We start from the raw sequence: 23,836 nt of genomic DNA, 5'->3' as shown, positions 1-23,836 counted from the left end.
ACATATGAGACTTTTTGATTGTCTGGATCCGGTTCTGGCTCAAATCGGAACTATACAAAAGTGTATGACTAAGGGTTCTAAAAATAATGAGCAAGAGTTATCCTGAAAACTATACTTCTCCTCAATACCAACTCTTGATTTTACACACTTTGATTTTACACAGTGCCCATATTTCGGTCCCTCCAACTGCGTAAAATCAAAGTTTTACTGTATTGCTTTAGTAGGACAATAGTATTCCTACTGTTGTGAGTCATTGCAATGTTTTTTGGTTGTGAAATGACTTTGGTTCTTTTTTTTTCAGATACTGAAGTTGGTGACTTCAAAATTGATCTTTCTTGATCCCAAGGATCTAATATGGGCTGGAACATTGGTGTATCAGTTTAGGTAAATAACAATTTTGCTACTTAATATATGTCCTCTGCTAAAAGAAAATTTAATCATTAAACAGAGGACAGTGTTTTATGTTCATCTGGTGATTTTTTTATATCGGCAAAAAGTTGAATAGGGTGGTTTCCTATTATTATTTTATTGCCTAAATCGAAAGATTATTACTCCTGGAGTACGTATTTCACGCTTTTAGATTTTTAAATGACGATATCTATTTTTCGCGATTAAATGAAAAGTGAAAATTTTCAAGCAAGCGAAAACGCGACGCTTAAGTATGAATGCAGGGAAATCTCTCCGCGTGACGTATTTCTGGTACCCGTTGCCGCCCTGCGAGGTGACCTTGAGGCGAGGCTTAGCGCTGATACGACGCAGGCTGCTAGCAGGTAGCCTAGTACCCTGCTGGCTGGTAGCGCTTGGCTTAAATAAGGATTATTAATAACTTATCAAACGAGGAAAACTTTCCGACCTTAGCCAGTTTTAATAAGTGATTGTTAAGACATGTTTCCCTGAGCTCTGCGCCTCATGCATGCATTGGTAACCTCAGACGATGTATAACTCCTATCTTCTCCTATAGAAACTAGGTCCCTGTGACGTCACGTGGAGTGGCATCGCATGGGCGCCAATCTGGCCCTTTTCAAATGAGGATAAAAATGGACCATTGCCATTCATCTAACCCGGTATTTCTAAAACAAAATAATTTGTATATTATGAATACACTAATGGTGGGTAACGAATCGCAATCAATACCTTTCGTTTTCTTTGATGAAGGAAACCACCCTATTGCATGAAACCTGGAATATTTTACTTTTCTTTATTCATTTTAAACCAGGAGTTACCATTAGTGTATTCATAATACACAAATTATTTGGTTTTTGAAATACCGGTTTTGACGAATGGAAAGGGTCAAATTTTATCCTCATTTGAAAAAGGCCAGATTGGCGCCCATGCGATTCCACTCCACGTGACGTCACAGGGACCTAGTTTCTACACGAGAGGATAGGAGCTATACATCGTCTGAGGTTACCAATGCATGCATAAGGCACAGAGCTCAGGGAAACATGTCTTAATAATCACCTATTAAAACTGGCTTAGGTCGGAAAGTTTTCTTCGTTCGATAAGGTATTAATAAACCTTTTGTAAGCCAAGCGCTACCAGCCAGCAAGGTACTCAGCTACCCGCTAGCATCCTGCGTCCTATCAGCGCTCGGAGCCTCGATCAAGGTCACGTTACAAGGCGGGAGGGGGAACCAGAAATGCATCGCACGGACTTTTTCCCATCATTCCTACTTACGCGTCGCGTTTTCGCGCGCTTGAAAATTTTGACTTTTCATTTAATCGCGAAAAATAGATATCGTCATTTAAAAATCTAAAAGCGTGAAATACGTACTCCAAGAGTATTAATCTTTCGATTTAGGCAATAAAAAAATATTAGGAAACCACCCTATTCCGTCCACCGTGAAAAAACCTGGAAATAGCCGTGAAATTCGTCGTAAAACCTTAAAAATAGAGATGTGCGAATAGTATCCGCGAATACTCGAATACCTCGAATACTAGAAAATATTCGATATTCGAGATCTCGAATAGTTATGCCAAAGGTGCCGTCTCGAATACCTCGAATACTTTGAATTTCGCGTCATACTCTGTCGCTCGCGCGTCGTTCGTAGCTGACTCGGAAAAATGGAGAGAACTCTATTCTTTAAGTCCATGCAGCGCCGTTTTAGGCAAGTTGACGAACTTGACCAACTATATCAAATTTGCGGGTTAGAGCGGCGAAAAGATTTCGACGTGGGGAACCGAAATTGATCGGGTAAAAAAATCCCAAAATCCCAGGTGTCCCCCCCCATCAGGAGAACCTCAGTGCCGTGGGATAGCAACATTGTCGTATTTCCCACGATCCGCTATCCCCCTCCATTCAGCATTCGCCTCAGCCACTCTCACGATTTCCGCTTCTCCAAAATAAAAAAAAGGTCCCAGCTCGTGCAGAGATCGTATTACGAAGACCTTAGCTTCGAACAAATATCAAGTTACCGGAAAATAATAGAATCGCGTTTCACCCTTCACTCCTTCTGCCCCACTGACCATTTTCCCGCATCCATCTTTTGATAAAAAAAAGACGAGGTGTTTACCATGTGCAATTTGTGGCTAATAACTACAGGCACTTTTGAATCTTCCCCAGGAGATGAAACCACCATAGGGAGAAACTCAGTGCCGTGAGATAGTGACATTGGCGCATTTCCCACGATCCGCTATCCCCCTCCATTCAGCGTTCGCCCCACCCCCTCCGACGATTTCCTCTTCTCCGAAATCAAACAAAAGGTCCCGGCTCTCGCAGGGATAGTTTTACGAAGACCTTTGCTTCGAAAATAATATCAAGTTACGCGAGAAAAATAAAATTGGTCTCGCGCCCACCCCCTTTTCTCACCCACTGACCTTTTTCTACCTACCTGCTTCGAATTTCCCCCTTTCTGGAGGTCAACTGCTGCATGAGTTATCTACTAGCTCGAAAGGTGTCCAACAATGACTTTCGGCAATTATTATTACACCTTCATTGGATTGAAATATTAGTAATGTGCGCGTAATTTAAAAACGAAAAAGACCAAACACGACGTATTTCTGACTTTATTTAAGCATTTTACGCAAGAAAATAAATGCCGGAAAGACGAAGAAATACGACGGAGCCTTAGCATTTTGGCGTAATGCTCAAATAGGGCGCTTTTCTATTATTTTTTTATTGCCTAAATCGAAATATTAATACTCCTGGAGTACGTATTTAACGCTTTTAGATTTTTATAAGACGATATCTATTTTTCGCGATTAAATTAAAAGTGAAAATTTTCAAGCGCGCGAGTAAGTATGATTGCCGGGAAAAACTCCGCGTGACGTCGTTCTGCTTCCCGCTGCCGCGAGTGAGGTGATCTTGGGGTGAGGCTCTGAGCGCTAATACGACGCAGGATGCTAGCAGCAGTGGCGGTTTGCCCATAAGGACTCTCGGACGCCGCCCCTCCCAAATATTTGAAAAAGTAAAAAAAATAAATATCCTTTCATTTATAATTATACATCTGATTAATCAAAGCGTTTTTTCAGTCCCTTACATCGAAAGTGTTGGAAAAACACGAAAAGAAATAGCGCGAGAAGTTCGTATTTGTAGCCGTGGGGCGCTGGCCAGAACGTCCCAATCCATCCCCATGCAGTTATATGGAGAGTGGTAGTGGTGGGGGCCGCTGGTGCTATGACGCGTCTAACCTTGTGTCTTATGGAAGTCTTGGGACGTCGTCCGAAAATGCGCAGAGCGACGAGTGAGTTGACATCGCTGAGCAGGCCGGCGGGCGTATAATCTGGCGTCTACTTGGTGCTGCCTCAGAAAAGGGACCTACGGAATCAGAATGGTCACTGTACTGGGTGTAGTTATACGATTTTAATTTTTTATTTCTGGTAGGTATTGCTACAGTAAATAAATTATCCCATTATGCTTGCGTTTTTTGGTGTTTGAATTCCGGAACACATAAAATCCAACCAGTTAAAGGCCGTATTGACGAAGGAAAACTATTATCGAGTATTTGACACAGTTCTGTTATGATTACGAATTTCAAGAACCTTGGGGAAACTAATATTATAATATTTAGGCCTTAACAATGTATTCATATCTTCCCGATGATTAGAAATGCTGTACCTATTTTTCAGATAAATTTATCAAAAGTATTAGGAAAATATGCAGTATTAGGAAAAATCAGTTAACATTCCCCACTGATTTATAATTTAAGAAATAGTTGCGTGCGTGATAGGGCGAAGGATTAAATATGATTTAAATCGTTAAGCGCGACTTTAAATAGAGTCATTCAATTAATGTCATTAAGTGCCGCGTACAATACACCTTTTGTGTGTAGGTTCATCATTTTTCTAGCCGTCCTTGTTGTATTAGTTCATGTTCACCTAATTCCTCCGTGGCAGAGCGGTAGCTGTCTGACGGAAAATGTCCACTTGGGTCTGAATTAAGTGGCTTCGAGGAGTTCATATCAGTGCGGAGATCCTTACAGCTTCCATCTGTGGCTCAGTCGAGTCGTCTTCTTTTACGATCTAGAACTTATTTTCCAATTTATCATGGCAATGATTTCGAAGACACGGTTATTCCAAATGCGACCCGTTGGCGTCTCGTGTGTTTACCACATATGAATCTTAGACTCAAGGAGATGGCCGTGACGTCCTTTGTTTGCTTGATTGCCTTTGCTGACCTTAAATTCGTCCCTCAGCTGAATCAGCATTAGTGGACCACGACTTCTATCTCCCTTGAGTCGTCCTTATAGTAACGGCAAGACTCTCGGAAAGAACGGAGTGAAATGAGTTCAGACATCATTTTCGAGGAGTTAATTGTGCGTAATTGCCGATTAAGAAGTTTCTTAGTGCTATGTGTACATTCAAGAAGACTATTTTGAATTAATCAACAGTGCTCGTTTTTTTAAGGGAAATATAGGGAAAAATTGTCCCAATTCTGTGTCCAGGCACCTTGTTCTTTTTGGTCGTATTTTTCGTCGGCCTATTTTGTGTCGTCCCTTGTTTATTTATAGACTAATGCCCTTGCCATGTGTTCAATCAGAAAGAAATTGTTGTCCAGCGCTGATTTCAACGAACGTGTAATTGATCACTTTGCTGGACAAAATGAAAGAAGGATGGACTTTTGCAATACAACTAAAGGCCTGTGAGTATTTCATATTTTGTTAAAAATGTGTGAGAAATGTTTAATTGTTGATTTTAAATCATACTGTATTCAAGAAGCAACGCGAACACCGCCATCAAAGTTTACATCTGCAATAGCAAAGCGCGCGCATTATAGTAGTGTTTGTTGCCTAGTGGAAGTCAGTGACACTCTCCTCCCTCCTCAGGTGTTACAAGTGTCATTGCTACCTAAATCATTGCAAATGTTGTATAGATTTGACAAATAACGCATTATGATTGCAAAACGAACAACAGAAGTGTATTGCGGGCATATCCGCACGAAGAATGTAGACGCGAAAATCTAAAGTTACGTATTTTCGTTTGTATTTGCAAAATATCGCAGCAAATATATTTTTATTCTTCAAGATCATTGATCAGTATCATCGAGAGTCCGGACTAAGCCGATCCGTGTGACCGAGAGTCTACTGCATTTAGTATTTATTAATCAAGCTTTATTAGGAAAACTAGGTATTTTTGTTGAAAAAAACGGAACGTATGGCATCACAGAATTTAATTCCTAGATTGCCGTAAAAACTTAATAAAATACACGAAATATTAAAAAATTATGACCCCCCGGTGGAGTGCGCCCCCCCTAGCATTTGACTCACGAGCCGCCACTGGCTAGCAGGTAGCCGAGTACCATGCTAGCAGGTAGCCCTTGGCTTAAATAAGGATTATTAATACCTTATCAAACGAAGAAAACTTTCCGAACTTAGTCAGTTTTAATAAGTGATTATTAAGACATGTTTCCCTGAGCTCTGTGCCTCACGCATGCATTGGTAACCTCAGACGATGTAAAACTGCTATCCTCTCGTGTATAAACAAGGTCCCTGTGATGTCACGAGGAGTGGCATCGCATGGGCACCAATCTGGCCTTTTTAAAATGAGGAAAAAATTGACCATTGCCATTAATCTAAACCGGTATTTCTAGAACCAAATAATATGTATATTATGAATACACCAATGGTGGTTAACGAATCACAATCAATGCCTTTCGTTTTCTTTAATGAAGGAAACTACCCTATTGTTTACATAAAATTAAAATATTCCATTAATCAGCTAAATTCCTGTTTGAATCCTTTAAAGGCAATCACAATTACTCGCCAAAATCTCGGGTTTCCTGCTGCATAGTCGACCTAGTCAAACATTTTCACATTCATCGTTTAGTATTCCAGGTATTCGAAATTCGAGGTATTCGAATATTCGAGCAATGATTTGATATTCGAATTCGATATTTCGAATTCGAGAAATCTACTATTCGACCCATCCCTACTTAAAAACCTCTCAAACTTGATTGTAGATGTACGATTGACGGATTTAAAGAAAAATAGATGTGTCAATCATATTTCAAGGTCAGTCACTCGCAGACACTGTCCACGCATTCATCTGCACACGTATATTCGAAGCGCAAATATTGGTACTTGTGCCATGATGACACACAGACCTTAAGGCTGTGATTGGAAGACCGTGAACCAAAGTGATCATTAACCCTGGCGAGAAATCAGACACCTCTTCACCTCCCTGTCACCCTCCATTTTCCAACTCACAACGTTTAGCCGGCCCTAAATTTTGGTGATGATAGGCGACTTCATAATAGCACGAAAGTGCGAAAGATCCACAGAGAAAAAATCATTCACCTTGACCGGGATTCGAACCCGGATACGAAAATAAAGATTTCCAGTCAAGTGCTTTGGCCAGTTAAGCTACCGAGGCGTCATTCTTCCCTGTGGATATTTTCGGACACTACCGGACAAGATGTTGCTGGACTGCTGAGCATATGATGCCACAAGCAGTCCAAATCGTGCGCACAGCGCCACAGCCGGAGAGCAGGCCCGGACATAGAACACAAAGAGGCGTTCGCTCTAGACTAATTTATTGTGATTGTGCATTGTGGGTGACTCCCGTAAAAGTTATCACCGCGGCTAGTCCCGGTATACTTTAAATTCATAATAGCACTTTCATTGCTGCGCTTGCATTCCTGGCGTTTATCGCGTTAGTTATATTTTTAGTTAACGTGCGGCCAGTGATTGTTATGTGATCAACAATTCTTCCTAAAATGGCTTATCGACAGACCGTGAATTTGACGCACTTTAGACCGTGAAAACCTGGAAAAAACCGTGAATTTTATGATTTAGTTAGAGTGGGAACCCTGTATAAAAACAAGCACATTCATTTCATTTTATCAATAGAAGAATGCGTTATGATGCAATCAAGTATTGATATCTTCCGGAATACAGTAAGTCCTCAATGTATGAAGAAGATGCATTCCGAGACCTTACTCATGAGTTGATAAACCTCGAGGAAGGTGGTTATCCTGCAGAATGCAACACTCCATCACAATAGTGCCTTAACTCACGATTGTGACGAAGTGATCTAGCTGGGTGTGCGACATATCTAGAGCCGAAAAAAATCTCCGACCGCAGGAAGAAAGAACAGGTGAAACGCTGAACAGTTCCTGACTTCGCACCGGATTAATTGATACTTGGTTCAGATTGTGCCCAAAGAGCGTGTTCCTCTACGCCGCATCGTGTTGCATTGGCCAACTCCATAGGTGCCATATTTGAAATTTTGGGCATGCTTCAATTTTTCAAATGTTCGTCAGGAGAGGACTTATCATACGGCCAATTTACCATCAGTAATGAGTGGGTCACCATGATTCCATAGGAATGAAGCTTATTGTACGATGTTACATGGATACTGAAGTATCTTCTACTGAAGAAAGAACCATAATTGACGCTCTTGGGCACAGTGCACTAGGAGAACTTAAACATTATGCAGTGATTATAATAGTGTTGTGTATATTCACCTTAATGCTGTTTTTTACTCGTGGAACTTCGTAATAAAGTTCTTTTTGTGTGACTGCCTGGATCAGGACTGAGGTTTGTAATTTCTTAATTACGTATGAAATTATTTCAGGCTTGATTTTGTGGAAGTTCGCTATATACATGAGGAAGAACACAAATTTTAATTTCCACACTTTTTAATTCAACACTCAACAACCGACCATGGTTTCAACACCTTGCGTCATTTTCTTAATTACGTTTCTTTTACCATGTATTGGATTAACCTTTTCGTCGAGACCAATGATTTACTTTGTAAAAACGAGAATTTCGTGATAATGTTGTTGGTATTAAGGAGAGTACTGTATTTTCTCTTTTATCTGATTTTTTTAATGCCTCTTTTTGCTTAAAAATCCTTATTCTCATTGTAAACCACAACATTTTTTTCCAGGGAGTTTGAAAGGCGTTATGGCTCAAGGAAATTTGCTTCCTTGTTAGTTGGCAGCAGTTGCCTTTCATTTGTACTGGAGTTGATGGCTCATCTTATCCGATGGTTTATTGACAAGGATGGAGGAAGTGGAATCCTCTCAATCGGGCCGTAAGTAGTTCAATTTGTGTATTACTTTTTTTAAGCTATAATCAGGGCTATGAAGAAAATAATTTTGCTAGGAAATTAAATGATTAACTTCATGCACACTCTGGGCCGGATTTAGGATGTGGGTGGCCCAGGGCCCATTTTGGTGGGAGGCGGAGGGCCCCACTGTTTCAAGGTGTTGCAATTTGCAATGTAATAACAGTACAGGCGTGCCACTGGTTGTGTTCAGAGCTGCATTAACAATCTCAACGGATAAAGTGTTTTTTATCAGCTTTGTCTTGGGTGCAGCGAGGAATCAAGACTAGGGGGAGTTTTAGGCACAGCTAATACTGGGAGATCTGGGGGTATGGAATACTCGCCAGAGTAAGCGAGAGGTGCGGGGGCCCTTCCTCAGAAAAAATTTTAGATAAATGGTTCAAAATGGTGAGTTTTACGGCTTTTTGAGGGATATTTTATTCATCCTTTCACTTGTCTATAAGTAATATTAATCCAATTAAGTAAAATAGATGAAACTTAAAAATTTCCCTGAGCTTTGGGGGGGTTTATCCTCAAAACCCCTCTTGCTGCACCACTGAGCTATGTTAATCATTTATAAACACAACTGTTGACGACTACACGTTAACCAAAAAACAACCCTGCTTCACTTCGAATCCCTCATGTGGTGGTTTTTTCTGTTTTTCCAACTTTGTGAGATTTACCTCTATATTGGGGGAAGGTTCATGCTTAGTGGGTTGTCCTGCCTTGGTAGGTCGCCCAGGGCCTGATCCCCTTGGGATCCTCCTTTGATCCGGCCCTGTGCACGCATATTGTTTTTATTGTGAGCTCGGGATGGGCATGATCCCAAATCAAAGATTATGAATTCTCTAATTTTTTGTTTGAAACAAATAGAAAGTATTACATTGACCATTTTTTAGCTAACTTATTATTTCAATGTATTTTTGAAACTTAAGTCTGTATCCATTGTTTATTCTAGTGCTTTCAATCGTTTTGTAAACTACAAACTCTCCACAGAGCAGTAGCTTGTATCTTTTTTTTTGCTCCAAGGGTGCTTCTCAGAGCAAATAAACTTCTATATATGTACATGCAGTATGGTGATGTTATTAATGTCATGGTATTTATATGAATACCAAGGCTGAACTTAAATAGAATTTAGACGTCAGCTAACTATTTTGGTTTTTGCGGCTTTGAATATTCCCAATAGATTAATGGTCAATTCAAAACAAAGCAATTTATTATGATTGAAATACAACGCATTTGATCACTCATGTTAAATTTGATTAAGAGGATTGGAGTGTTATTTCTGTAACAAGGTGAGCTTTTCAGTGTCAAGTTTCAGTGCGAAAAATCCACAGAGGAAAAATCATTCGCCTTGACCGGGATTCGAACCCGGATCCCTCGATTTCCGGCCGAGTGCTTTAGCCAGTTAAGCTACCGAGGTGTCATTCTCCCCTGTGGAAATTTGTGGACTATGCCGGACAGCACTCGGCCGGAAATCGAGGGATCTGGGTTCGAATCCCGGTCAAGGCGAATGATTTTTCCTCTGTGGATTTTTCGCACTATTTGTGCATTTGCGGGTGACTCCATAAAAAGTTATCACCGTGGCCAGTCCCGGTACACTTTAATAAGTCCAGAGCGAACACCTCTAGTGTTCAAAGTTCGGGCTTTGCCCTCCGGCTGTGGCGCCATGCGCACGACCTGGACTGCTAGTCGCATCTTATGCTCAGCAGTCCATACCACCTTGTCCGGTATAGTCCACAAATTTCCACAGGGGAGAATGACGCCTCGGTAGCTTAACTGGCTAAAGCACTCGGCCGGAAATCGAGGGATCCGGGTTCGAATCCCGGTCAAGGCGAATGATTTTTCCTCTGTGGATTTTTCACACTATTTGTGCATTTGCGGGTGACTCCGTAAAAAGTTATCACCGTGGCTAGTCCCGGTACACTTTAATCAAGTTTCAGATTTTGAAGTGAATTTTATGATTGTGGTGGTCATATTCTTTTGTTGTTGTTTAATGATGTTTTGGTTTTATTCTTTTTTATTACAGGTATGGACTTCTCTTTCCACTCTTCGTTAATTTCTACAAGGAGATACCAAATACCACACAGGGTGGTTCCAATCGGAACAATCATCAGCGGTCCTTAGATTATGACAACCAGCAGTGGAATGCTCCTTTTGCAGTGCTGGGAACAATCTTTCCTCCAATTTCCACAAAAACAATTACATACTTATTTGGATTCCAGCTAGCATGGTCATCTGTCAGTTCATTTATTGCTGCTATTACAGGAGTTGTAAGTTCATCTTTTTTTTTGCCATCAGTTTCAAGTGTATTAGCATTCATATAAAAGTATGTAGAATTTTTCCATTACTAATTAACATATTCTACATATTTTTAAAGGGCATGTATACTTTTTCTTGAAAGTGCAGAGAAAGTTCAGCACACGATCATGTATCAGATTATCCTTTATACTTATATGTATTATATTTTACCAGAACTTAAAAAGATCATTGATACATTCTTTAGAATCCCATTAATGATATAAATAAATGAGATGGTAAAATGTATACCCTGCAACTTATATTTTTATTATGGATGTTGCACGAATCTGGAACTTTTTTATAATTTTTTGTCACCAATTCGCACATTTTGAGACCACTAATTTTTAAATCGAATCATCATAGAAAAATAAGTGCCAGCCTTCTGTACCATACTGTACAAATTTTCATTTGAAGAACGAATAGAAGTTATTTAAGTGCATGGAATATGAATTATTCATCAAATTTATTGGTATTAATGGATTTTTAAAGTTATGAATGATGTAATTATTGAACTTGCATATTCATGTTTAGTCCTCCATTAAATTTCTTTTCTTCTCTGTAGGTGGCTGGTATTTTATATAGGAAAAACTTCCTGTATATTCAGAAGTTGATCTTTATTCCTGGGTGGTTGGCTAGAATAGGTAATTTATTCCTGAAACTCTTTGTTGATGCAACACCACCAGGCGGTCAAGGAGGCAATAATAATGGGAGTGAGCAAAGTAGGTGGGCAAGGGTGCAGCATCCAGCCAATTCGGACGATGGAGTATGGAACCGGCAAATCAGAAGACAGGTCAGTACACCACTCTGAAGACCTCAGCCTCATAAATAGAGATGCGTAAAAATCGCAAATGCGATAAACGCGATATAGATGCTATGTGCACAAATAAATGCGACATAGATGCGACGACTGGACTTCCATGATATTTTTACGTAAATTTGCCTTTTCGACGGCAAAATTCGTACATTTTGTGCCGAGCGCAGTTTAAATGCTCCGCCGACACTCACCGCATAAAGCATGTGAGCGACTGGCCATCTGCTAGTTGGCTGGGACTCTACGTGGCCGCGAACTAGTGGGCACGGGCAAGCTACACCTCCGCCACTATGTATATGTCTTATTCCTCAATTTATTACTGTTCTACAACATAGTTATTTAAAATATTCTGTATTTTGTAATATAACTGTGTTTCGCAACAATTATCGTCATCTACCTCATTATGAAAATAAAAAAAATAGACGCTACAAAATGCGATTAACTTTTATTGAAAGTGCGATAAAATAAAAATGAAAGTGCGATTTTCACGTATCTCTACTCATAATACCAAGCACATATTGTGGGAGGGACTTTTTGGTTTCGCTATATCCATATTTTTTTAACCCTTTTACTGCCTCCGGACCGATATATCAGCCCTCGCTGGTTGAGCGAAAACTACAAGGGGCCCGAATTATTTCACTTTTTTTCGTGATTGTGGCCTTTTCAACGGCTGTAATTCATTTAGACCCCCATAATCTATCTATGGTTATAAGATGTAAATATATCTTAAGAATTGGGAAAAAAATCTAGACGTATTAAGTAAAATTAAGTAGCTGAAAAATTTTTAAATCTGAAATGTTGCTAATTCCGGAAAATAGCCTTGGCAGTCTTCGTACATCCCACCTGAAATGGGTTGGCAGTAAAATCGTTGAACATGTAAATCATAAGCCTTTTGGCGGTAGACTTCCTATAACTCATTATAATGCAATTCTTACTATATGCCACTCTCACAAAAACAAGCTTCCATGTCTAAGAAAACTCAAAAATTTGGATGGGTCGGTACTAAATCTTTTTGGGTCCTAGCATGGTTCTCATTCTGGGTTCTGATTATTAAGCCTCCGTCGGGTGCAATGGATCTGACAGGCACAGCACGAGTGCTTTTTCATTTCTTTGCGCTATTAGGCGGCATAGACCCTTGACGCTCATAGTAGCTGTTTGTTTTTAAACGCTCTATGCAGCCTTCTTGCTTAGTTTGACTTCAGCCATCCTCACGACAAGTTGTTTAAGTTTGGATCAGAGAAGCTCATTGTGCCCTAACTTGTAACCATTTTAAAGGTATGTATTTTTGATAGGCAGAATATTTTTTTTAGGCATTTTCCCTCGATGCTTCTACAATTTATACTACTCGATACTTGAATACATTTAGTGAAATACAATTACCTAAAGAGCACGTTAAATCAGACCTAGGTGGATCGGTTTGGAATCTTATGAAGGAGTGAAAAGGGGTGTATATACTACATGTAAGACATCGTTTAAGTGTTAGACTATGTTGATAATAGTGCATTAACATTTCAAGTTGCAGCTCTGAGCCATGCTTTGACTTAATGAAGTCTTTTCGTATATGTGCCTATCAGGCACATTGCGCCTGACAGAAGGTTAATCAAGTTATTAATTTTAATTTCTGAATTTTCGAAAGCTAATAATTATTTTCTTTGTGATTTTCTGAAAACTACCCAAGTAATACATCAATTTATCTGAAGAGTGATTGATTCCTTTACATCCCCATTTTACCACGTTTTTTTAAGTACTGTCACTCCCAGTACCTGCGGAGGGTGCGTTTAATTTTGATCTGCTGAATTTTAAGTCTTTAAGATACATTTAAAAACATTTAAAGAAGACCCACTCTGGTAATATGAATAGTTTAAGTGATTGTGTTGTCTGAATAGTAAATTTTTGATACTTCTACTATGGCATAGACTTTTAATGTGATCAGTGGCATAGGTAGGGGAGGCCTGGGTGGTCTGGACCCTCCCCCAAATTATAAAAACACAATGACTTTCCTTTTTTAAAAGAAAACAAAATATTGAAAAATCCTGAATTTACAAAAAAATTTCTTCGACAAATACGGTTTTTTCGATTATGATAAGTGTTAATATTTGTTGATAATATCCTCCACTTAGTACCCTGTTTTTTTTTAATGTCCCCCCGAATGAAATTCCTGGCTACTCCACTAACTCTGGTGCTGCCTCTCTTGAAATTTTCATATTTGTACTCTTTAAAATTGATGAATCCTTTTTCCTGCAGGGACAAGGATTTGCTGAAACATTGGTTTATCCTGACAATTACTGGATGGGAAACCAGAATGGCGGTAATATATTTGGAGGGTTTCTTGGATCATGGCGGCAGCATAACTTATTAGAAAATGAAGGTGAGAGAGTAACATTAGTTTGATCCTGTGTGAAACCTTAAGTGTGTATATGTTACCTTCCTGAATTTATGGTCAAAAAATTGTATAATTTATATTGTAATGGTTCACCATGGGTCGCCCGGGTGAAGACCACGAAAACCACCCATAAACGATAAATCACTTTCTTGACGAGTTGCCACCAAGGACGATTTACCAAAGGATTTATTTGATTAAAATAAAATTTGGGGGATTCCCGTTCACAGTTTATCTCATGGTGTAAAGATCCTAAGTTGAAATAGGATGAGTAACGACTTCGCAGCAGGTGAGGTTGGGGAAACAGGTTTCGTGGAGACACCAAAGAACAACCAGGATCTTTCATTCAACAATGAATCAACATATATTCAAAAATTCAAGAACTTACATGCAGTTTTACCCTGATGAATGAAAAATGATATGGCTAGTGATGGTTAAATGAATGCTGACTTGATGGCACAGTCGACAATTTAACTTACAATATTAAAACAATAATTGTTTAAACAGGAACCAAATTTCATGCCGTTAAGCAGACTTATCACAATTACTGCACTTGATTATACATCAACATTTGGGAGGTAATAAAGTCCATCCCTATAACACATCTAACTGATTGCTTCTTGCTAATGCTGATTAATTCTGAGCATAAATATTAATGGGGTTGGAGACAAATCACTGAGGCCTCGGTGCGGTACTCAAGCTACCTTAACAGTTGTTTATTGCTTCGGATGGGGGCAATCGCTCGGACACAGGGGTGGTATCTCTCTGGGGTCAGGGCAATATAACGTTACATGATCTGGATGACCACTGGGTGACTCCGATCCTTTGGTGCTGTGGTTCGGGCTGGACAAAGGCTGGACCATTTGGTGCGGTCTCCTTCTTTCTTGGAAACAGCAATTTCTGTGGCCTGGCTGCCCAAATAACCTTCCTGGTGACCACTTTGGGATGTGGGAGCTGATGGTCTGTCTTGCCTTGTCGTCCCCTGTATGTCGACTCTCTCTCTCTCATCTCCTCCAATCTCTTATTTTGCTCGTACATCTTCTCGAGCAACACACTTAATCAATAGCACATAAAATAAAGAAGTGACCCTCTTTACAGTCCCACCTGTCTTTTATATGTGCCGAGGTGGAAGGGGGGGTTTTGATGCACACTCAAAACAAAGAAGGCGGAGGCAAAACTCTCATTTGGGCATTCGTCACACATCCCCTTGACCTTCAAGCAATATCCCATTCATTCACTCACACATACTCTCCCTTGCCTTCTTCCCTCCACGCTTTGGTTAGGGGGAAGGGGAAAGGAGAGGGGTGAGGATTACGGAGATAGGAGAGGGGGTGAGGACAGGGACTGGGACTGGCCGAGACCGTCACAATATTTCCATGGAATTATGTTAGCTTGAATCAAAATGCTGATGACAAGATAATTTTGATGTCTATCTCTCCCATTTGCTGGGCTATTCCTGTAGTTTTGGCCAGCAACCTGCTTTCTCACAATGTGTTTGAAACTTTCATTCTTACTGCTGCATAAATGCTCTTAACTGCAGTAAAACTGCAACAAACTATTTATAATGTGTCAAGTGGAAGGAATAATGCATTTCTTTATGGAATGCTTACACATATTTTTAACATGAAACAAGTATTTTGTGCAGTTCTATTTGAAATTTTATGCTGTCTACTAGTTTTGACCTCTACAGCCTCATGAAACAGAAGCTTTCTGTTATTAAATGACTCTGTGTTGAAACCAGACGACTCAATCAAACTTGTCATGGAACTGTGTAGTGTTTTAACTCTGTTTTTTTTCTGAGGTGGTTCTACAGTATTATCTGGGTCGGGTTTTCTTTCAATTTTCAAGCATCTGTAATTGAACCAGTCGTAGTGCATGCGTTTATGTGTAAGGATGTTCTATGTGGCCACCTTTCACCTCTCTTCCAACTCTCCTTCTATTCCATCTTCTTGACCCCCCTCCCTAAACGTCTATGTAAATAATGGATGCCCCCTTAGGGGTCTGAAGCCCCTACTCCCCCTCCCCGGATATTTTTCCTTATGGCGACTGCTGGTGATACATCCTCTCAGGAGATGAGTGAGGTGGTATACTGGAATTGGAATATGGCTATGGCCTTTGGTAGTTGAACTGCCATCTTTATATTATCTACCGATTCGATCGATGGATTTTTCTTCCTCATAGTAAAATCCACTAGGATCAGTAGGACATTAATTGCTTACGCTTGGTTTCGCTAATTAGTAGGGCCGCCTTCGCTTCTATAGCGTTGGGGTGTTTTTCCCTCGTCCCGTCCCTTCTGTTCCTATCCTTTCCCAGAGGCGTCGGCGGGCTCCCATCGCGGCGGGGCCTCTTTCCTTTTTCCTTCCTCTCCAGCCCCTCCCCGGGTGATCGGGCGTATAAGCCACTGGCTTGGTTCCCGGCCCCGGTGCATTGTATCCTTTGAAGGGTTCACCTAGAACCCTCAAACTCTTTGCCATCTTTATCTATGGAAAATCTACACTAGAGGCACAAATTCACTGCAAGTCGTAGCTTCCTCGCAGCTACAAAAAACTTTCAATTCCTGTCAACAACTACACTACATACGTTGCCTGCCTTAATTGAAGAATGGATTCTCGTATTCCATTTTGGCACGAATGCGTAAAAACTCTATAACAGTATGCAAATAAAACCGGAGTTCGATCATCCACAACGGTCCGCCATATTTAGTAGCTCCCTTAGACAAGGCCTGAGGGCGACTAAGAACCGGCTACTAAGATAGTAGCACACTAAGCTTAGTAGCCCTTACTAACGATCTATGAATACCATTTTGCTAGTATGCTACTACTTAGAATGCTACTTAGGCGTTAGTAGCTTACTAAGGAAACTATGAATACGTAAGGGTTTTTCTCTTCCATTGGAAAATATTTCCTTTCCATTGAAACATTAAATTATGGTTTCGCTAGTAATAGCCCATGTCGCCCTAATGATGGCGTGGGGTTTCCCTATCCCCTCCCTTCCAACTCTATCCTCACCCTTGAGGTGTTGGTTGGTTCCCTATCGTGGTGGCACTTCTTTCCCTTTGTTCCTTCCTCACCAAACCCCTCCCTGGGATGACTAGGCATATAAGTCTCAGACTTGGTCCCTTGCCCTGGTGTGCTGTAAACAAGGTGGTTGTAAATATCTGGAGGCCCTGTTTCCGAGTTTTTAGGGAGGTCAAAGTTCCGCCATCTTGGTTTAACAATTTTTGGACTTGGTCTCCGACTGATATTTTGAGGTGGCTAAGTTTTGTTCTGAAAATGAACTACGTTAAGTGAAAAATGCTGCCATAATCATTAGTATTTCGCCGGTGATTGTGATTGTCATCATTGAGTTGGAGCCTTTGGATTTTCACACTCGCAACTTAAACCCCAAATCAGCGAAGCAATATAAATGATTTTGACAGTAGTATTGAAGTATACGGGGACTAGCCACAGTGATAACTTTACGGGAGTCACCTACAATGCACAAGTTGTACGAAAAATCTACGGAGAAAAAAATCATTTGCCTTGACCGGGATTTGAACCGGATCCCTCGATTTTCAGCTGAGTGCTTTAGCCAGGTTACCGAGGCGACATTCTCCCCTGTGCTCTATGGCTGTGGCACCGTGCGAACGATTTGGACTGCTAGTCGCATTATATGCTCAGCAGTCCATACCACCTTTTCTGGCATAGTCCACAAATTTACACAGGGGAGAATGATGCCTTGGTAGCTTAAATGGCTAAAGCACTCAGCCAGAAATGGAGGGATCTGGGTTCGTATCCCGGTCAAGGCGATTTTTTTCTCTGAATTTTTCGCACAATTAATCCATTATGTGCCAAGGCAGGTTATATTTTTTTAAGATCTCTTTTGTTTACATGCAAATGTGTTTTGTATTTTGAAAGGTATTTAAAAGACTATTTCGCAGTTTGTTTTTAAAATACCCAAGTCAAAGGTATTTTGTATTGCAAATACTCCTTGGCTTGTATTTTGCCCAGCCCTTGTTACATGAATGCTGTAACATCAAACAATTGTTCCTTTCCTCGTCTCCTTCCTTTCAGATCCCCGTCACCATCCACAAAAACCCCTTGGCAACCTCTCATCCCTCTTCATACCACATAAACATCAAATTCAACTTAAAACTCAAATCAATAACAGTATTACTTAAGACATAAAAATAACTATCAATCGTTACATTGCCTTGACTGTGTGTAGCTAGTAATCATCTGCATTTTGTCATTTCATTCTTGGTCAGAAGAATTTGAACCAGAAGATTTTGGTCGTGAGAGGGGTGATGGTGTGGAGATAGAAGAGCTGAATGTGTCAGAAGAGGAAATTAATGGTGGCATTGATGTGAATCGGAGGACAAATGACAATATTGACTCCGAAAAGGTTGCAAAATTAGTGGATATGGGTTTTCAAAAGGACAAAGCCCAGAAAGCACTCATCAGTACAAACTTTGACCTCATCGAGGCCACAAATGTGTTACTAAGGATGGAAACATCACAGCCTCCTGCAGAGGATGCTGTCTCAATGCCAAGTTCCTCAGGAGATGTCCAATTGCCAGCACCTCTATGAAATATGCCTTTGTTGTAGTGTTTAGGTTTTAAAATTACTTCTCAGGAGATATTGAGCCAGAAGTGTTTTACCACGTGAACAGGCACAAATGGAAGTGTGTTCTGGTGCCAGTGACAACCATCCAAAGTCTTAGAGTACATGAGGTACTGCTTTTCCAGATTTCCAGTTTTTAGCATTTTTAATTGGTCTCTTCATTGAAGTAAGTGCAAGATGTAAATTTGTTTGTGATTACTTGTCGTGTTGTAGTTTCTGTAAATATAATCTAATCCCTGTTTCCCATTGTTTTGAAGACTAAGTCCTTATTTGTTTTGTGTGGAGCATAGGTCTCAGTGGTCAGATTTTTTTGGGATTGTTAAGTGTAACAATGTGACATGAAGGTTTTTTTATATTGTACAGTGAAGAAGTTGTATAAATAAATTATATTTTAGTGGAAAGTAATTAATTAGTTATGAATTTAATTTTTTGTGATTGGGCTAGGGTTCAGCCTAATTCCTTTGAATCTAGTCTCATCCTTATGAATTGCAGAATATATTTCAAATTCATAGATAAGGTAATTGGGTCAATGCCAGTTATGCATGTTTTATAGGGTAGGGGCAGAGAATTTATAATTTGATTTGAAATGTTTAAAGGACTTGGGAGCTGTGAGATGAGAAGAGGCAATTCATAGTGGAAGAAGAATATTGCAAAAATTTTCCTATTTTACTAATCAGCAACATCAATGTATTTACTAAATCACTAATCAACTAGTAATCTTGGGGCCACCCAAAAATTGACGAGGAGATATAGATCAAAAGTTTTTATTTAACATGCCGAGTACCCACAAAAGTTTTTACGAAGAATGTAGTTTAATTCAAGAAATGTCCCAATTACCACTTATCTCATAAAGTAACATAATTGTGGTCGGGCTTGAAATGTACCTCAAGTTGTTGTTATTGAATACTTTTACTAATCTTTTTATTTGTTAGATTGCCGGGTAAGTGTCATATTTTAGTGTCTGAAGTGTGGCTTATTCCCTTCCTCTTTTATCCAATTTGTGCCTCTCGTGTGAAGAACACTTCCTTGATGTTGTTTGCTCTTGATCTGTTCTCTTCAGTCTGAAATAAGAGGTCTGTTAGAAAAGTATCAAAACATGTATATAAATCAAGTGCACTTGCGTAAGCCTACCTTGAACCTTCATTTGCGTGCATGAACTTTTTCATGTCTGTTGATTCCATCTCTTGCTGGCAAGGAGAATTTGAGTGATGTAATATGTAGTCTGTCGCTAGTTTTTCATTGCAAGGAAAATGACAGAATGACTGAAGAAGTGCTATTGCAACAAAATTTGTCAGAAACTGGGGGACAGCTAGATAAAAACCTTACAGAAGATTAGGATGGCTTTCGCTGACAATACTGTGAATATTACAGAGTCATAGAAGTGGTACAAACCATTTACAGATGTCGGTAAACAGTGACCAAGCTCCGGTGTACCATCAACATGCTGAAATTACCAGATCATAAATGAAGTCAGTGCTCTGCTGATGCAAAACCATCTAATAGTGATTGGCTTAGTCGGTCATTCTCGTGATTCCAATCACGGTCACCAATGAATTTGGGCATTCTGAATTTGGGCAGGTCATGAATGAATGGGTCATGATTGTGGGAAGTGGACGGCAATTACGACCGCGTAGACAATCACGACCAAGGAGGCAATCACTACTCTACAACAGCTGTTGGCAATCATGACCCACTGATCGCTCTCTTCTTAAGGGCAATATCTATGTTGCTCGTTAAAAATAAATTGAATGTATGTATTATAAATACTAATAGAACTGCATCAAGTGGCTGCGCTGCCCAATTAGGAAATGAGTAAAATTCTTAATCTGGAGAGAAAAATTATTTTTTGTAACTTTGTGTATTTACATGCATTGTTACTATCCTATACTTTTGCTGTAGTTAAATTCGTAATTTATCTACAGGCTTTCACAGGTTTTTCACTCTACCTTTCAATTGTGAGTATTTTCCTGCAGTGGTTTTTTTGCATATATAATATCACTGCCTTATTTCCCATCGTTTTTCTCACACTTATGTATACCTTTCCTTACACTTATTTCATGTATTTTTGACGACGGGTTACATTCATACACTCCATCTAGCCCAAATAAAGACGAGTTGTTCTTATTATTGACCTGTAAAGTTTTTTCATTTGTTAAAACCAGAAACTAGTTAATTTTTATCTCAATTACTTCCAAAGCATTCATAAATACAGAATGTACATGAAATGTTGTTCATTGTACCTCTTTTATTATTTTCCAGTATACAGAATCATAACAACAATAATTTCCAATCATTCGTGGGACATAGGGTTCATGATCAATATTTTTATATGGAAAGTCATAAGAAATAATGGAACTGATTGAAAGGCATGAGAGGAAATTGGGCTCTCTCAAGATTTTTGGCATATCACTTGAGTTATGTACGCCATAGGTACCCCGAAATGTCGATTACAGAAAAATTTACAATTATTACGAACATTACCCCTAAAAGTGATTGCAATACCATGCATTTCAATACCACGAGTAAAAAGAGCGGTCAAAAAGGCCAATGCAAGTCGTGACTGACGATCATCAACCGCGACATCTTCGAGGAATGAAAGGGAATGAACTGTGTTTGAGAATGACCTATGCAATGAACATTCATGAATGACCAAATAGCTGGTGATTGACGGAGAACGACCACGATCATGAATGACCTGCATCTGGAAATGACCGCGCTGTAAACGAAACAATCATGAACGACCGACTGTCGCGACTGATGGAGAACGTCCATGATCACGAGAGGGTCATTTCCTTACGAACGACGTAAGGAAATGACCCTCTTGGTCATCTGAATGATCCCATCCTACCCATCACTACTATCTAATGACTATCCAAGAAATTGCAGAAGGTGTTCATCGGCACTTTTTTCGCTCATTCCATTTGTGCCAAAGATGCTCATGACAGAGCAAAAGCAACTTAGTATTTAAGTCTCACAGGACTAGCGGGACTCCACAAATAGTGTCACTGCCTTCATGAACATCGTTTTCAGTGATAATGAGTCCTGGGTGTACAGGTATGACCCGGAAACCAAATCCCAGCTGTCACAGAGGAAGCATTCAAAGTCACGAAGGCTGGCCAATGTCAAAGCGCTTTCTTTGACTCGCGCCGTTTGGTGTACAAGAAGAATGCACCACAGGATCAAAATATCACCGAAGAACACTACAAGTTGCCTATATCATTTTGCTTGGCACAAAAGACCAGAGTTGAGTTCAACTGGAGATTCCATCACAGCAATGTTCCTCCATATTTCTTGCTCTGGATTTCGGCTTTTTTGTGGAAAACCAGTCTCCTGTGATTCAGTAGGCTCCTCAATCTCTTAATATGATACCCTGAGACTTCTGGTTGTTCATCAAACTCAACTCAAGAGACCATTGAAAGGAGTGGGATTTCGGACAAGAAAGGAATTTATGGCTACAACGACAACCAAGATAAACTAAATTCTGAAAGATGTCATCTCAGAGTGTTTTCTACAATAGTACAATAGTGCTGCTGGGAGAAGTGTGTAAGGTCATAAAGAGAGTACATTGACGGTGATTAGTTTTCCAGCTTTCCAAGCATGCCAGTTTTTTCACCGTGGTTAATGTCAGATACTTTTCAAACAGACCTCTGGAGTGATCACTTTTTCCATGTCGCTGAGGGAGTACTGTAGTATGTAGCAGCATTACAGAGACAGGGAAAATGAGAGCTCACACCATAATTTTCTGTATCTTTCTGTCATTTTCACCATCCCTTTCTCCTAAGTTTTCATAGTACCCCAAGAGTTTGGCTCTCATTTCAATGAAGGCTGGGCAAGGCATTGCAATCACTTTGGGCTCTGATTGGTCAAATCATTTTTTCAGTTATAAAAAAGTGATTAAAATGCAATTGGTAGCCTTATCACTGAAAATTAATGCATCAAAAAAACATTTTGATCAATTATTTTTGCTATACCTTAAGGGATGTAAATACTATAGCGTTTTAAGATAGTGGCCTAGACAATAATTTGTTAAATTGTTTTTGCTGTTGATTAGGAGTTGAATGGCTAACCACCCTCTTTTTCTGTGACTTATATCCCCTGACTATGGTTTGTAGATATCGTATTATGTATAAAATTTCCATAGATGTTGATTTAAGTAAGGTAGGGACCACAGCTTTCATGCATATTCATTATGAAGTTAAGAGTATTCAATATCGTTGTCTTTTTTTGCTGGAAAATTTTAAGTATTACATCATAATAACCAGGTTACTGTTTTAGTATTGTTTTTTCCTTACTGCAGAATTAGAGACCTGTTAATTATCCTAGTGAATGGATATGATGCAAAGGGAAATTGTCAAGCCATGCATTTCATCGGTACTTCATGAAAGAGGTTTATGTCATATCATTTTATACCTAAGATCCACAAATGTATATATGAAGACAAGGCCTTACATGGATATATGTTTATATGATTATGTACATAGTGGTTCTTGGTTGTCATGGAATAAGGGTAAAAGAAATATTGTCTCGTTGATGCATCTTCCATGTCAAACGAAGATGCAAATAAAATTCTGGTATGATAGTACTACTTACAATGGATTCAAGACATTATAATATTGCTCTTGTTGCTTTGATAACCCTGCTGTAAAACAATTATCCATTTTTCAACAAATCATTCAGACTAGCCACTAGGGTACCTTTACAGAGTCTCCTACAAGTGAGCTTATAGTGTGAAAATTCTACAGCAGAAAAACCAGTTGCCTTGACCAGGATTCAAACCTGAATTTTCCAAATTCAGGCTAGATGGTGTGCCACTTGAACTACCAAAGCATCTTTTTCCCATGCTAAGTTGTGCAGAGTTTATTGTTCAAATTCAGGAGATCTGGATGCTAATCCTGGTCAAGGCAAATAGAATAGACTATTTCTTGATTGAAGCTTTCGCAGCAGCTCATGAATATGCCTTAAATAAAAAGGCAGCAGAACCAAATTCCAACACCATTCCCTTGAAGAAGTGACCAGCAGTCGGTCACGAAACGTTGGGGCAACTCCGTTACATCACGTGGCATACACCCTAATGACTGTCTTTAATCAACAATAGACTAGTCAAAATCACTCTCCCATATGAGTACATCAAGCACACAAAAGAGACAGCTTTGAATCTTGCAGATAATAAGACCTTGATCTTGTATGGTGAAGGGTTAGTAGCTATATTGTCGTGTCCTCCCGTGGAAGCTTGACTAGGGGCGGCTCAGAATTGGG

The 23,836-nt window shown here is 39.7% G+C and overlaps 1 protein-coding gene across 2 annotated transcripts in view; it reads left to right on the top strand.

The window, feature by feature from the left end:
• Positions 1-18,985, top strand: part of LOC124167699 (ubiquitin-associated domain-containing protein 2-like) — a 28,033-nt gene extending 9,048 nt beyond the window's left edge. The window contains exons 3-8 of one of the 2 annotated variants that reach the window (XM_046545690.1): positions 302-384; positions 8,328-8,474; positions 10,516-10,759; positions 11,350-11,577; positions 13,843-13,966; positions 18,228-18,985. In XM_046545690.1, the coding sequence (XP_046401646.1) occupies positions 302-384; positions 8,328-8,474; positions 10,516-10,759; positions 11,350-11,577; positions 13,843-13,966; positions 18,228-18,547 (1,146 nt within the window). In that variant the 3' untranslated portion in view covers positions 18,548-18,985. Of the gene's footprint in view, positions 1-301; positions 385-8,327; positions 8,475-10,515; positions 10,760-11,349; positions 11,578-13,842; positions 13,967-18,224 lie in introns of both variants that reach the window. The other variant, XM_046545689.1, reaches the window with a different exon arrangement.
• The last annotated feature ends 4,851 nt before the right edge of the window (positions 18,986-23,836 follow it).

Source organism: Ischnura elegans, chromosome 11, assembly GCF_921293095.1.
Source record: "Ischnura elegans chromosome 11, ioIscEleg1.1, whole genome shotgun sequence".
In the NCBI taxonomy this organism is placed as follows: Eukaryota; Metazoa; Arthropoda; class Insecta; order Odonata; family Coenagrionidae; genus Ischnura; species Ischnura elegans.
Note: the sequence above shows the minus strand (reverse complement) of the source record. Positions and strands in the feature narration are given on the sequence as shown.